We start from the raw sequence: 16,609 nt of genomic DNA, 5'->3' as shown, positions 1-16,609 counted from the left end.
CAGTTGTCACTCAGAGAGTTCCAAAGGTCTCACTTGTCAAAGCCAGGGTAGAAGTCTCATTAAGGCAGTTAGTTTTTCAGTTCAGGTTTGTTTGCAAAATAAGTGCGTAAAAGGTGGAGGGCCAGAATGACCAGCTTGTGTTAGTCCATAAAACACAGTATATTAAAGTAAACACCTTCCAAAACTCAAAGACATTTTGAATAAGGCTGAAACATCCCGACGTTTAGCTTGAGTACAGTACCTTTTCTCTTGGATATTCCAGGGTTTTAGCTGTGTCTGACTGCCCTCCATGCAGACTGATGTAAGTCTCCAGAAAAGGCATGAATTTGCATCAGCCTGTCATGCACGTGGCCAAGGAGAAGTCCCCTGCGTCACACGTGCTGAGCCGTGGTCACAAAGTCAGCTGGAGAACTGGAGATCCGTGTTCTCCCTCCATCCAAGGCCCATACACTGTTTAAGCTATTATGGCCTCCATGGGAATATTTTTCGCTCTGCATCACTCTTGTTTTACTTTCCTCTTCAAAGGCATTTTATTATCCTACTAGATCGCTAGTTCAAGTCCAGGTAAGGTCAGTTGTCATAGAAATTATTAGCAGTACCAGCCGTTCTGTGTTGTACATGAAATGAGTTGGGAGTTTCATTCACACAAGAAACAGCTTTCTAAGTGGCACTAATTGGCTGTCTAATTGTCAGACGCAGGAGAAAGGCGAAGGATTGATTAGGCGTGGAGACTGACTGCCCCTCTGCCGGGGCGGCCGGCTCGCGGCTCCGGCAGCTCCTGTGCAGGCGTGCTGGCAGGGTAATGAGGGGCAGCAGGCTCCGGATTTTCTGGCTGTCAAGGCAGCACCTTTTACAGCCAGGCCTTTTCAGGGGAGCTTGTTTTACTCCGCCAAGGTCAAAGATAGCATCCTTTGTAAACACTGCTTTCACTCAAAGATCAGTGGCTTGTAGGATTTACTGCTGAGCAGTACATATTTTAACTATTTCTTTTACCCTCCCCCTAAAGCAATTTTTTTAGTCTAAAGCAGGAGGACATATTGGTGCTAAGCAGAACGGCTACAACAACCGTATGGGGGGCTACGGTACCCAGAAATCTGTCTGTGTTTCCTTTTACTGTCTCGGTGTCGGATGCTGTGATAAACAGGCTCCTGGAGCAAGGAGGTGCTTGCCCTGGCATAGGGAAACTGGCATTTTGTGCATTCATTTCCTGATAAATGGATGGTCCCATCAAACATGAAGCCTCTCACCTGGAAATGTACCCTTTTTGACCAATATCTTTTCCGTTGAGTTATGATATAGGTCACTCTGTGCAATGTAGTACTGTTTAGCTTCAGAGTAGGATAGCTTTCTCTGATACAGACTTAAATTATTACAGTTTAATTCACCGAAGAAGTAAACTCCAGTAACCAGCTTACTCCAGTAACCAGGTTGTGGTGTGGAAGTCAAGTCTATGCCTAGAGGAAAATGGAGGAAAAATACCTTATATATGCTAACATACATTGATTAGACTATGGGACCATAGTTTTAAAGGGACCGTGCTCACTTTTTTCTCTCCCTTATTGCATCAGATGACCAAAGTAAGAACTGTGTCTCTCCTTTCAGCCACACAGGCTAATCAGTGTACCATGATTTATTGTCAGTGTACCATAATTTATTGTTAAAGCATTCTATATTACTGGTAACATGAAAGTGTTTACCCTCTCTTCCCTCGCTTCCCCCACACCTCGGGCAGGAATAGGACAGGGACAGTCTGTGTCTGTGGTTTGCTCCGTGCACCTCCTCTGTCTGACATACACATCTCCCCTCGTTCAGCGTTCTTCCCAAAGTCACAGTCTCATGCGAATTTACTGAAAACAAATGGAGGTACCAGCTATGCCAGTGTGTCATCGAAAGGTCTAATGCACCTGCCGTGTAGTTTTCCACTCTACTAATATGCGGAAGATGAGCATGCAAGAGATCCTTTAGCTTTTTAACAACCCTATTCTTAGAATATATTTTCAGGAAAATGCAGAGCAATCGTTGCACAGTTTTAGACTGTATATTTTGTGATTAGTGTTTCATAAGTGATGTTTTGCTTAATGATCTAACATCTGTTCTAGGAGGTTTGTTTTTGTAACTCACACACCTCCTGCTGAATGAAAGCCAGAGACTTGTCCCTTTCCTCCAAGTCAATCAAAGCACTAATTGCATCGTAATCATGGCAAGCAGTGGTGACTGTTCAAGTGCCGGAGACTCAGCAATCAACTTATAACGCTCTGTTTGCTGTTTTGAAAGAGAAAGCCTCCCTGTGCAGGGATGGGAATTTCCTGCAATTCAGATTTCTTTAGCTGACTCTGACTTTTTTGGTTTGCAGGGAGATGACTGCTCCATTACCTGCATGGCAGGAACCTATGGTACCAATTGCTCATCTGTCTGTGATTGCAAAAATGATGGTGCATGTTCCCACGTGGATGGTCTATGCATTTGCAAAGAAGGTAAACAAAATTCAGATTTAGCAATTGTCTACATAATGTCTAGCATATCTAGCATAAAGGCTTCTCTGCCATGTAAGCTGTACAGTTGTGCGGTCAGTAACTCCACTATTTCTTTGTGTTTGTTGATAATTCAACAGTCTGCCCAAGCACCAGAACTCAGTAGGGATTTGACAATACACTTCATCCCTGCCCTGAACAGAGGACCAGGCCTAACTGCTCTGTCRTGAGTGTGGATCACAGAACAAAGTGTGCTTGCAGAGCCACAGCTCCTCTCCAGAGGAACTGAGAAGCAAATACCAGACTGTTTGTATTTTTTGTCCTTCTCTATCAGTTTGCTGCCCCATTTCTCCAGGAGTCAATAGCCCCTGCTTTCCTCTCCATGCCTGGAGTAACACAACAGGGCAAGGGAGAGAAAGAAGCCTCCTGCCTGCCCTTCCTCTAGCCCCTTGCCCTGTCAGACAAGCTCTGTGTTGGGGCCCTGAGGGCACTAATACATCTTAATGGCCCTGACCAGCTCCACCTGGGACCTCCACCCACCCTGCCTGGAAGCCCAGAAGCCCATTTCAGCTCAGCCCTGGGCCCGGGAACCTGTTTCAGCATAGTCCTGGGCTGTGCTCTAGAAGGGCTGGTCTCCAGCTTCGCCACAGCCATGCCCGTGCCCAGCCATGGATCATGTTGATCCGAACCCTGACCTATGGACTGGCTTCCTGGCTTCACCTTGGACCTGTCTCATCATCACAGACCTGCCTGGTAATCACAGGGCTGTGTCTGACCCTGGTTACCCTCAGCAGACCTGACCCTGACCTGTGGATTGACTTCAGACCTGCCTTGGCACCATGAACTTTCCTGACGATCCAAGCTCCTTGCTGCCGTCCCCAGAGTTGCCCTGCTCACCTTGCTCATGCACTGTGGGACTGTTTGCAGGACTAACCTCTTTTCTTCCCATAGATATGTCCATACTTCCCGTATGTGTTTGGTAGTGAACATAAGCCATGTATCCTGTACTCACTTGCAAAACCTCATACCTCTCCACAGCACGGTGTCTCCTATGCTCCCTGCGTAGTGGTGTCTTCCCTGCAAAGCCTCAACACAAGCTATGCCTGTATGGCATACATAAGCCCTAAAATAGCAGTGAGGCAAATAACAATAAAACCTGGCATTTCGAACATGAATTAATGAATCACTGTATAACCCCCATTTAATGAAGGTGCATAAACCAGGAGTTACTGCTCAACTCCATTGCATGCAGCTGCAGTGTAATGAAAGCCGTTGTGTGGCTGGTAGTTACAATTTGAGCCTTAATAGTTAGAAATGATGGCTTTGGTCTTTTTTTAGGTGCAGTAGCTTCTTTAGATTAAAGAGCATTCCCACAAAAATAKGAGGTAAGAAACCAGCAGCGTCATGCAGCGAGTTTCTTGCGTTCTCACTGCGCGGCAGCTCTCCAGCCTGCCGGGCGTCGCTGTGCTCTCTCCTCCTGCCTGAGCAGTTCCCAGAAAAGCATCAGACATCTTAACCTGGCAAAGAGCCCACGCAATGGTACCTCTACTTTTGATGAGAAAACGTTCCCAACACTATTTCTCTCATATGTTTCTTTAGGGTGGCAAGGAGTTGATTGCTCTATTCCATGTTCAAGTGGAAGCTGGGGTCTTAACTGTAACCAGACATGTTATTGCACAAATGGAGCGGCCTGCAGGCCAGCCGATGGTTTCTGTCTCTGCTCCCCRGGATGGCAAGGAGAGTACTGTGACCAGCCATGTCCGGTGAGTATGACTGGGATAGTCTTGCACCCCCTTTAAACCCCATGTGGTCCACTTGGCTCTTTTAAATATACCATAGGTCAGTATCATATTTTCTTTGTGGATTTCTGAAGGAAATCATGTGTAAATAACAGATTGGGGTTCTGGCAGACAAGGAGATGGATTATGTTTTGTTTTATATTTTATCAGAGCTGTTGCAGTGTTATCTGCATTTTCTTGAACATCATTTGTTAAAGTGATTCGTTATTTGGTTCTATATAGAAATGTTAAGCACTGAGTTGTTTCTGTCTTCACTGTATGTTAATTTAAAAAATGCAACTCAGCATTAAAATGGACATGATAGATGATTTCGCACATTTTAGAATAAAAATCTGATTACTGAGAGACTTTTTATTTATATTTTTGGAAGGATGGAACATATGGTCTTAATTGCAGTGAACGTTGTGATTGTAGCCACGCAGATGGATGTGATCCTGTCACCGGTTACTGCTGCTGTCTTGCTGGATGGACAGGTAAAATTCCCAAATATCTTTGTAAATCTTGCTTCTTTCTTTTTCTTTTTCTTTTCTTTTTTTTTTTTTTAACTATTGCGTCAGTTATAGCACTGGACTTTTARCTGCAAACTTTTACATAATAGACTGAGACAAGATCAGCCAAACTTACTCATATTTAAATGACTCCTGATGGTGACAGAGTAATTGGCATTGATTAAATTTGTATTCAGATTAGTTAAAGATGGTTCCAAACCTGGAGCCAGATGTCAACCTTCTGTAAACAGAGTCCTCTGGAGGGATGAAGATCATCTGGAAATCCTGCAAAGTTTCTCCTTGACTGGCCCTTTMCATGGGGGTGCAGTTGCAGTATGGTGAATCCTGGCACCATCATACCTGGAATGCAGGTAGCCGTTGTGTGGATACTAAGAGTCATTACAGTTGCATCATCGTACAAAAAACAGAGYTGTCTTTCTGCTTTTCCCATTTTCCCATGCTTCGTATCGTGCCGAAAGGCAGTTACGGAGAGCAGATTAATGCCGGTTTGACAAAGAGTTCTCCTGAGTACGAAGAGGCAGAGAGAAACATTCAGTGGAGTCTGAGAGTCCAAGAGAGTCCAGGCTGGGAATCTCAGTACACTCAGACCTGCACTTGACTCCGTACTGCCACGTCTTTGCCAGCTTTTGACAGCTAACGCAACGGCAGTGGGGGGCAAGTTATTGACCCACCCAATATTCCACACTTAGCTGCCTAACATACCGGTTAATCTCCCTCAGCTCCCTGTAGAAGCCCTGGAGAGAAATAAGCTGATGTTATTGCCCATAACTGCAGAGCCACTAGCGACACTGGCAATCAAGATGCATTTGTATTAACAGCAATTTGTTTGGGAAACTAAATTGCTTTCCGAACAAGTACAAGTTGGGAGAATGTGTGGAGCRAGGCAGGCTGAGCAGAGGGGAAGGCAGCCACGTTCGGGATGCTGCTCCTTGTCCCTGTGTCCATGCATGGACCAACGCAGGCCGTCTGCTCCTAACGGAGACACCATCGCTGCAGCAGCCCAGCTYGCAGGGGCAAGGAGCAAAGGCAAGGAAATTAGATCAAGTACTTGAAAATAGAAAACATCATTTTAGAATTCAACRGAGTGTAAAAATAGGAAGTTCTGCACACTGCTTAGAACAGCAGCTCTTCAAACATACTGGACATACATGTCTGAAAAGGGCATTTTCCCCACAAGAAAATCCATTTGACAAGCTCACTAACACCCCCCAGCTTGCATTCTTTACTCACTGCATTGCATTCATCTTTCCTTGAGACTCTTTACCATCAGTATATCCATCTATCAGGCTTTAAAACACTGCTGTGTATTATGGATGACCATCAGAAAAGCAACTGATAGGTTTTCCTACCATCATTGTGAGTTTCTTCATGGGACAAAATGGTGTTTGAAAGTATAGTAAATTCCAGAATTTGCTATAATTTTAAAGAAAGCAAAAAATATCTATATCATTACTCTGAAGATGTATTATACCTCTTCCTGTATGTAGTGTTACCCAGTAAGGTGTTTCCTATGCTCAGCTATTGTGTATTCTGTATTTTGGGACTATGCAGAAAAAAGGTGTGGGTTTTTTTCAGAGGCATTTGCCACACATATTCTGTACTTACTCTCACAAACACATGGACATCTGTAAATTTACATCAAATGCAGATGCAGATTACTCCAACTAAACATAGGAATAATTTCTGCAAAATCCGMCTCTCTTTTTTTTTAAATTTTGATAGTGGACAAGAAAAGCATTTGTTAACTTGCAGGAGACTTAATGCCAGTGAAGCACTTTATCCTCCAAYGTGTCCCTGTGTGTTTGGAACGCCCATTGATTTCTAGGGCTTCAGGATCATATTCCGATCAAGGAGGAAAATATTACATTAGTATTCCAGACCAGGTTGGAGTTGAGATCTTGACAGGACCATGTACAGTGTGCACTGGAAATGATGATTGACAGACAGAGCCAACATGTGTTTTGTCAATTCTGTTTTCGATGTTTTTTCCACTTGGCCTAGCACCAAACACAAGGATAAATTCTGCTCCTACTAGTTTGAAAGTATGTAGTTTCAGAAGCTCTTCAGTTAGATAATTATATTTTCATATTAAGGAGTATGGCATTGGTGAAAGATTAATCTTTTCATCTGCAGTTGTTGTGAACTGGGCCATGATGTGTATTGCAGTGCATTTTATAAATATGACCTGATAAATAATTCAGGCTCAAATTTGTGCTTTCTGAGTTTGGTATTAATTAAGCATGGCCTGAAAAAGATCAGAAAAGTTCAGGATCATGGAACATCTGAAGGTTTTCCAAGCCACTCATACCAGACAGAGAATTCACGTGACTTTCTGATCCTAATAGCCACAAAACTTCATCTGAAACAGCATATTCTGTGTGTTCATTCCACACGTGGGACTCCCCCCTTGATGTCAGTGATTTATGTAAAGATCAAGGGGAAGATTGAGCCCATTTTCTTTAAAGATGTTGCTGATATAAGCCTTCAGAGACTGATAGATGGTAGGAGTATGGAGGAAGACTGGAAAAAGAAGAAATAAGGCAAGTAAAGAGTAGCGTACAATGGAGYTGATAGCAGTGTGCCATGTCTTTATGATATTACGATTGCCACCCATCTGGACTCTATTATGTAGGACAATGTTTAGCTGCCCTTCCACGTGTACCAGCTGGGTGAAGGCAAGATTCAGGAGGTGAGTGTACCTGGCAGAGGGAAAGGTGATGAAAACATTCCCATRTATCAGCCAAGCGATCACAAAGCTGTACAGACCAAAGCTCCTTAGAGACACGGGTATRTAGTTTCCGTGAAGTTCAGTGGGGAGTTGCCCGCAAGCAGCCAAAGGCAGAAGTTCGAACCTGAGAAGCAGCTCAGATCTAAGATGGTCACTCCCKGTCATTATTGCTGAAAATTACCCAAAGAGGTAGACAGGCACCCTGTGTCGCAAGTGGCTTTGTAGGGAGCGTGGAAAGCATAGTGTTTGTACTTAAAAGATCAAAAACACATTGGGAAAAGGCTCTTGTGGCACAAGAGAAGTGAAACTTGTTCAAGCGTGGGCCAAAATCAGATCTCTGACATGCCAGCGCAATGTGGGACTGATGATTACCCCACATGAAGGAAGYGTCAAATGCAATGAAAAGCAAGGGCTCAGCCTTGCACTGAGTTGAGTTCTCCAGCCTGCTCCAGTACTGCTTGCGCTTAACCTCACATATATAACTAGTACCCCTGAAATCAAAAGAAGTCATGTGTTGTCATCCATTGCTGGGTTAAAGAAGAAAAGTGTAGCCCCCAGCAGGATTCAGTCTCGACTGATTACACTGATTGCTTTCTAAAGATTAGCAAGGATCTCTCTTATTCCAGATCGCTATGCGTTTTAGATGCGTATCGCTTTTGTGCTTGCAGCTGTGTGTGCATGCGWGTGCAGATACCTTAGAGCTAACAGCACACTCATTTGCAGGAGAGCTGCTATTTTGTGTATATTCAGGTTAAAATGAAAACGCTTGAACATAGAGTGCTTCAGTGCTAATTGCATTAGGTTAATTAGGGACCTCACATATGCTGAGTTCTCCAGGAGAATGGGAGGTGCAGGAAAACTGMGTGTTGGAGTGGCTCCTGGCAGTCCTTTGCAAGCAAACCCGACCTAGAGGAGCAGCCACAAGTCCCATCTTGCCCCTGTGAAACCTCCTCTCCTGGACGCTCAGGTCCTAAATTTCAACTAGGCTCCTCTTGCTTTATAARTAACCTGAAATTAGAGATAAAAGGACAAGCTGCCGTGGCAGCCTTGCTGCCCTTTGCGCGGGCCGGAAGCAATGGAGAACATGGGGAGACGGGGTTCCTGCACGGCTCCGCAAAGCCAGGGGGGTTGCTGGGCTGCAAACCCCATCAGCRTGGACCTCGGTCTTCCAGTCCCCAGGACCCGGGTCCGCTTGCTTTCCCGGCCAGGCGTCGCACTCGCAAGGAGCTTGCAGAGCAGAAAGCCCCAGGCCCAGCTGATGCGCCCAGCAAGCTTGCTTCCTCCCTGGAACACGTCACTGTGCTCCGAGGTAATTGCGGCAGCGTGTATTTTGCTAACCTTTTAGATATTTCAGTGGGATTAAATAGGAAGCTATCCACAGGGGGATATATTCCATTCCTTTAAATGTTAAGGTCAGCTAAAATCCTGTTTATCTGAATTCCTTTAATCTGAAATGCTCTCTTATCTGAATCTTGGTTATGTCTTTCACTTTTTGTATCGCTGTGGTTTTACCAAGCACCAGCGTGGTCGCAGCGCTGTCTCAGTTATCCCGCTGAACTGGTTTGCTCAGTAGCTGTTTGGAACATGCAAAGCCAAAGTTTATTCAGTGGATTCTGATGTTCCAGAAATGTGGGAGAAATGGGCTTGTCCTGTAAATATAAGATGGGAACTATAGGCACGTGCATCCCATAGTTAATCATAAAGGAACCCCTCCAAGATTTGATTAAACAGGATGGCAAATGCAGGTAGGAAGATGATTTGCGTCATTAAGGAAGAAATACCTTGTTATCCCATTAGTACTTCCCACCTTCGGACTTCGTTCGTGTCTCCCGAGAGAAGCCCCCCTCCCTGCCATAACATCCGTGAAGTCAAAACACGTGTTTCGGCGCCCTCCCCAACCTCGACCGCTTCCCTGAGCCGCCAGCCGCGCAAGCCCTCGCGGTCTCGTGGCGCGCGCGGACGGTGGCGAGTCGCTGGGGCCGTGGGGAGCCGTGGGGGGCTGCGGGGGGCTGTGGGGAGCCACGGGGGGCTGCGGGGGGCTGCGGGGAGCCATGGGGGGCTGCGGGGAGCCGCGGGGGGCTGCGCGAGCGGCGAGGCCCGGCCGCGGAAGGGGAGCTCTGAGGAGCGTTTGCAGGCTGCGAGGGACATCCGCGCTGTCGCTCGAGCACGGCCCGCTGCTTCGTCCCTCCTGCGGACACATTAATTCAGTAAACCCGAGAAGCCTCCGCTCCGGGAAGGCCGTTTTGAATTTTAAAGCAACAGTGACCGCTTTGACGGTGAGCTCAAAGGTGTTTTTCACTTCAATCTTTTTGGCTTCTTCGCGAGGAGGTGCTATATCTTCCAGGAAAAAAAAGGAAAGAAAGACTAACTCTCCATTTAGCTTTCCATAACACGTTTTGTATGTATGAATACGACTTTCCCTCAATGGCAGCAGCAATTATTTTTGCAATTTTAGGGTCAGATCTTGTCCTCAGCTGTASTGCTGTGAAGCCAAAATAATTCTGTTGTCCTTAATGCAGCTACTCCAAGCACATACTGATATAATTGGTAGTGGACTTTTCCGCAGACTTTTCTTCAAAGCCTGAGAAAATCTAGGACTTGTTTTAAGTAACTACAGATTTTTAAGTCAGGAAATCCACACCATTTTAAAATTCATAATGTTGTGTGTTGGCTTTTTTTTTTTTAATCAAACTGTTTCATACATCATACTCTCTTGGTTTGTAATACTAAACCTAAAACACCAGAATGGAGCAATAGCAAGTTCCTATTAAACATACATTTTCTAGATGTCTAATCCCATTATCTAAGCCATATTTTGCACTTACCACTTTTGGCAGTCTTATCCCAGATTTTTAAATTAATAATTTATTTCTGTGATTATTCTGTATCCTTACATTAGCTTAAAACAGACAGAAAAACTAGAAATTTTAAGAGTCAGTCTAAAATGGTGCATTTTATTCTAGCTCACTTCTGGCCTCTGCCTTTCAAAAGTAAAAATCTTTTTCATATGAAAAGGTATGCTTACTCTCTGGGCTCGACAAGTGCCCTTTAGTCTATGAATGTAACATAAGCTTATTAGAAATTAGCTTTAATTTTTCATTGACTTAATTTCAAGTGAGTTGATAAGATTTTAATGTCAGTCTGTGCTTAAAAATTCTCTCTTTGACAGGAACCTTTAAGTATGGTTCCTGCTGATATAAGGCTAATTTTCAAAAATATGAATTATGAAGTTATATCAAAGACTTCGTTGATGTCCTGACATTAATTATGTCCGCACATTCCTTGGCAGTTACCTAGGGGGCTCCAGATTCTCATCCAAGAGAGGTTTAGTTGTGTTCGTCTTGCACCAAATTTAGCATATATTCCACCTTTTATGAAATCAGCTGGATTTTTGCCACTCATTCAGTGGGAGTTGGACCAGACCCTTAGACTATAATAAGAAACTGCAGTAAGCCTACTGCTAAACTTAAGCATGCATGCAGGTCATTGCAGTATTAGTGCTGTAAATACAAAAGAGATTTGAGTTAACTTATCCTTGTATTTATTTTTGTTTTTATTTTCACTTATTAAAGGACAGATTTTTAATTTATATGAAAAGACATAGCTTGGATGGCACCCTGGATTATGCTAATTTAATTGGTCTAAAAATGAAGCTTGGTGCTAGAGATACTCAACTATTTCCTATTTTAATATGGAGGCATTTTATATATAAGCTTGGCTGTGTGTACAATACATTCACCTATAAATAAATCTGAGTGAGAAGCAGTGAAAATTATTTGTGAACATTTCAGCAGACTAAATACTGGATGCTGGCATGCAGCTTGTGAAGAAAAAGGAAAGTTCATTCAATAAACAGTCAGGAAGCTGAAACCTTATGTATATATATGTTATTGGTGAAAGGTGTTTACAGTGACAAATGTTATAAATATCTTCTTTCCCATTCTACACAAAGGAGAAAAAAGCTTGAATTTTGCTCAGCATTATTGAACACGAATGGCTTACTTACCCCCGTTCAGTTGTAGAACAGCTCTTAGCTCATGGCTTATCGTGGAGGGGGGCCGAACATTTGAAAGTCTGGGAAGCAATAAATTATTTCACTTATAAATTTCTCGCTCCTGTTTACCAAGCTGATGGTCAGCTTGGTTCTCCCCAGGTTCTTGCTCCTTCCTGGCCTAAAATCATGTCCAGAGTTTGAGAAGATGTAGGAAGGAAATGCCCCAAAAGGTGGAGGCGGACTGAACAGGCGCTGATTGCTTTTAGTAGTGTTTCCTCCTAGATCTGCCCTTACGCTAGCAGCAACTTTCCTCTCCCGCCTGCGGCAGTGTGCCCTGGAGAATATCCTGCGGCAGAGGGAGCCAGATGATCCTTAATTTAGCAAACATTTTGACTTGCTCAATTCCTTGTGAGGTAGATCACTTGCCTCAAAAGCTTTTATTACATAAATTCCCTGAGTTGGATGATTCATATCTGGAGTTTTCTCTAGATAATTAAAAATAGGGGTAGGATTAGTGCTCCACAGAGGTGCATTAGGCTGTAAGTATATTACTTTCAGAAAAACACTTACATTAATGGGTGCATAAATCGCCTATGCAATGATGGGAGAAGAGACAATTTAGAATTTTTCACTGGCTGCAGGGAAAGGCTTATTCTTCATTATTTAGGACCAGATCGCAGCACTTTCATTTAGACTGATGGGCTGTTACACAGGAGTGGCCCCACTGAAGCCCACCGGTGAACAACACTTAGCAAGGTAAATAAGGGCTCCACGCCATCAATCTGAAAACAATTTCACAGTTAGAAAAGCATTCTGAGGACGCCACAAAACTTCGTACATAATGTGGCTGCTGTTATCGCTGCTGAATAGTCTCACTATATAAAAACAAAAATAGCTTATTTGCAGACTAGATGAGCAGCCATCAATTCTTAATGTTTCCATTTATTTTTATGGGAGATCCCTTTATGTTTTCTTCTGTCTGCTGCCCTCCCCAAACAGATTTGCCTGTTCTTCAGCATCCTAAAAGCTGAGTTGTCCTGAATTGTACTGTGCTCTTCCCAAGCGCATCTGAGTCCAATACGTGAGACAAACCCTGAAGTGGGAATAAACATGAAGATGCAAAAAACAGTAGGAAAGCATCAAGTATTCTTTATAAAATCTTGTTCATATGCTATCGTAATACCTTCTGAACAGCTGATCCAGAGCTACTCAGACTGATTTTTCTTGTGCTCTTATTGAATTTTCTTTTACCTTTTGTAGATTGAAGCAGCGAAGTATTCACTACTTAGCAAAGCATGCTGATCTAATCTCAAATATAGAACAGACTTAAGTAGAATTTATAGATAAAGCATAAGTGTAACAGCAGTAAGAGTACTGGRGAAAGAAAAGAGAAGAAGGTTAAAGACAAGGTGAACACTTGATTATAGAAATCATTACCTGAAATAAATGTGCAAATTAGGAGGTTCACAGGAATTCAGTATTCCCATGTTTGGGTTAAACTGTTTTCTGCTCTGTTCTGATGTGAATTTTTTTCATGGGAGCTTCCCTACGAAACGTGGCACGCTGAGGCTTGGCGGGAGCCCGAGGGGCTTTCCTGGGACGCCGGGTTGGGCACATGTGTGAGCCTGCCGCCCTCTGGGCACCGGGGCCCTTTCCCAAAGCACGCCGAGGCCAAAGGCATATCCCATGCTGGAGAGCACTTGCAGTGATGCAGTCCCATGGCGCTTGCAGTGCAATCAAGGGCTTGCCGGCCCCCTTTAAGAAATTATTTGTCTAAAATAGCCTTGCAGCTATAATGATTAGGTTATTTGCTGATGCTGAAGCTATGTTGCTGCTGCTGCGGTTTTGTCACCATGCACTGTGTCAACAGGTAGACAAAATAGCGTTGGGAATTATTAGTGCCGGAGATAAAGGTTACCAGGCATTCCCGATCAAAGAAGCCAAGCATGACTCACCAAACTTCAGGTCTCCGCTGTATTACCCGCATAAATCCGATGCCTATTTATGCATAAAAAGCAGTTCTTTCCGAAGCTATTCAAACGCCGGAGATAAGAGATTATTATGACTTCATGTCATGTTGAGAGACAGGTGGAGGAGAGCACAGTGTTTGTGTTGGATTCAAATGTCTGCTGAAATCATTCCTGTCATCGCTAATTGATGTTGCATCTGTCTTTCTTTAGATTGTGATTATTGGGAAAAAAAAGAAGATGAAGATCTTATTCAGGGAAATAATTGCAGTTGTATACTGGTAGATACAAATTTAAAGTGTATGGGGGAAGGGAACTACATCCTATAATTTATCAAATTCCTACAGCCTTGAAAAATAATTAGGTCTTGGGCAGCATGGAGGCCCTGCTGCGGAGGCTACTGTCGAGGGGATAGCAGTGGTCAGAAACAGGCCACTGGCTCTCATTTATTCCATCCATTTTTTCTCTTCTGTTGTGTTTGGAGTATTAGTTTCCAACTGTCTAGAGACAAGGCAAAAAAAAGCCAATGGCAGACTTTATTAAGAGCTAGAGATATAATCCCCAAGCGTGAGAGAAACTGCACAAGTAAGCTGGAGAGGGGAAAAGGGGAATTCTCCTAATGGCTCGCTTTCAGGAATTTCTCCCTCCAAAGCCCTTCAGTGCGATATAGTTACAGGCAGTACTAAGTCTGCATTGCTTTGGCAAACATCCACTAAAACCAGGATTAGCAGGGGAAGCAGTGGAGGAAGTAACTCTTAGTAGATGCCTTGCGTCCCAGTTGTCTGGCTGTTTGTTCTTTTCTTTTTCGTTTCCCTGCTCCGTTTCGTGGTGGTTGCGTGCGTGTTAGCTGAATCTTTCACAGTCCGATTTGTAAATTTTAACGCAAAGAACCTTCCTTCCTCTGGCAAAAATTTGTGGCTGCTGTTCCACAGGCTGAATTAGAGGCCGCGGTGGGTCCTGCTCTCACCTTGCCTCCACGTTACGGTTTGAGAGCACCAATGTCCTTTGCCTACGTACAGTGGATGACGAAAACGTTATGTAAATTATGTGAATTTCATTTACAATTCATCCCCAAAACGTTGTTTGAGAAGCTCTTGGAGGTATAATTTCATACTAGTATCTGCAATTGTGAACCACAGCCTCAGGCACTAAGATAATTTGCTGGTATCTAGGCAATAGGGTTTATGTATAGAACTGCTTGCTGCAGCTTCAAGGACTTATTCTTCTGATAGTTGTCTGTCTAATTTGTACGTCATGCTTTTAAAACAGGGAATTTGTTCATAAATTAGGAATCTGGGGTTGTAATTTGAGAGAGTACAGAGATGTGTCAACTTCAGCATTTTTTGTATTTCTGGAAATTGAAAACTAATTGCTTATCAGAAATGTTCATCAGCAAATTCCTAGATAAAGATTAAAGTTTTATATTAAGGAAGCTTACTGCTTCACTAACGCCAGCTGCAAAGTAGCTGGGAGGGGTGGACTCCCCCTTCACATGCTGCCAGGTTAGGGAATTGTAAAATTAAGGTGCCTTTTTTAGCAAAATTCCATAGGACATGCATGTCCAGATGCAATTCTAACCCCTCATTTACATTTGCAATTCAGTGTGTGTAAGAGCCTCCAAAAATGAAGTCTTCCGTGAGAATTAACTTAGGGTAATACAAAGTAATAAAAATGGATTGCGGCACCTTCTCAGCTGTCTTCTGAAAATTAATAAATAAATACATGCTGTAATGGGTATCAGTGTCTTCTAGCAGGTTTCCTTTTCCCCCCCTTTACATTTCATTACAACAGTCGGCTTCACAGTGACTCATTGCCTTCGTTAGGAGCGGGAAGACATCCCTCATTATTCATTACCAAAGGGAGGACTTTGCTGGGCAAAGAACAGCCCTGGCATTCAGCTGCCTTGCAAGAGAAAGCAGCCGGTGTCATTTTTCCCCAAACTTTGCCCAAAGAGACAAGAAATAATGCTGTTTAATTGTCTCCATTTATAAGTAGCCTATTCACAATAAGAAAATTGCATTTTTAATACTGCAGCTGGGAGAAGATACACATTTTTCTACATTTCTGTCTGAATTACATTTCTGGGAGCTTGAAGTGAGACTTTAAAAAGTGTAAAAAAAAAAATTTTTTTATATATATATATATATATAAATAAATGTGTGTGTGTACAAATATGAAATGCAGGAGATAATTTATTATATTACTTTTTAATTGCAATGTATTGTAGGTGTAGTACATAAATGCACAGTCAAAGCATTTATTGTTTAACTATTCCAAAGACATATTTGATTTTAAAGGGAGTAGGGGAGGGCTACATTAAAATCATTGTTTTTCTTCATTTTACTAATACAGGTATTACTATTCCTTGTCTCTTTTTGCATTCCTTTTGTTTGGATTTATTTACTTAAATATTAAGAGATTGAGCTTGTGTTATGTTTTTATTGTATTTTAATTTGTTTTTTATTAAGCTCTACAGCACAGGCCATGCCTCTTTATAAATAAGGCTATGATCGTGTACTACTAGAAACCCCATTTCAAACTGTACTTTTGCCAGCCTTGGTTAAGATTTTCTAGGAAGGGACATTATAAATGTGTGATTAATCTTCACAAAAAATGAAATTTTGGCTCTGCAGTATTTTTTACTGTATTAACTTCAGAGATTTATAAAACAGCCTTGAAACTGCACTGTAAGTGTGTTTATAATTTAGCTGATTTAATAATCCTTGAAGTCTGGTGTCTGTACAGACTGCCGTGCATTACCTGTAGCATCCAGATGAAGTTATCAGAGGGGTAGGAAATTACTTGGGATTGTGTTTATCCCTAGCGGTGCACTAATCCGACCTCTGGCTGCGGCTGGGGCTCTCCGGCTCCTTGTCTGCATTTATCCCATTAGGCAGCGGGGGCATGTGCGTGGATGATAAAGAGCAGTTTCACGTTGACAGCGTAGCTAGGGCATGTGTGTGCCATCAAAGCATGGTGGAGCAATTGTAAGGCACCCGGCGCGGTAACGTTGTTAGGAAAATTTTCAAGCCGGGCTGTAATTCACTTTTTCTGTTGTTATCAGTATCTACAGTGTGCTACTGCTAATGCCACTTTCTGCAGCCAGCAGCTCTTAATGTCTCTTTAGCTCATGATCCTGCA

At 43.0% G+C, this 16,609-nt stretch overlaps 1 protein-coding gene across 1 annotated transcript in view; it reads left to right on the top strand.

The window, feature by feature from the left end:
- The window catches only part of MEGF11 (multiple EGF like domains 11), a 294,124-nt gene that overhangs the window by 233,630 nt on the left and 43,885 nt on the right, over window positions 1-16,609 (top strand). The window contains exons 11-13 of the mRNA XM_026074925.1: window positions 2,354-2,474; window positions 4,071-4,234; window positions 4,641-4,743. Of these exons, the coding sequence (XP_025930710.1) occupies window positions 2,354-2,474; window positions 4,071-4,234; window positions 4,641-4,743 (388 nt within the window). The remainder of the gene's footprint in view (window positions 1-2,353; window positions 2,475-4,070; window positions 4,235-4,640; window positions 4,744-16,609) is intronic.

The sequence above is a fragment of the Apteryx rowi genome, unplaced genomic scaffold (genome assembly GCF_003343035.1).
Source record: "Apteryx rowi isolate R43461 unplaced genomic scaffold, aptRow1 scaffold_11, whole genome shotgun sequence".
In the NCBI taxonomy this organism is placed as follows: domain Eukaryota; kingdom Metazoa; phylum Chordata; class Aves; order Apterygiformes; family Apterygidae; genus Apteryx; species Apteryx rowi.
This window is presented reverse-complemented; position numbering and strand designations above follow the sequence as displayed.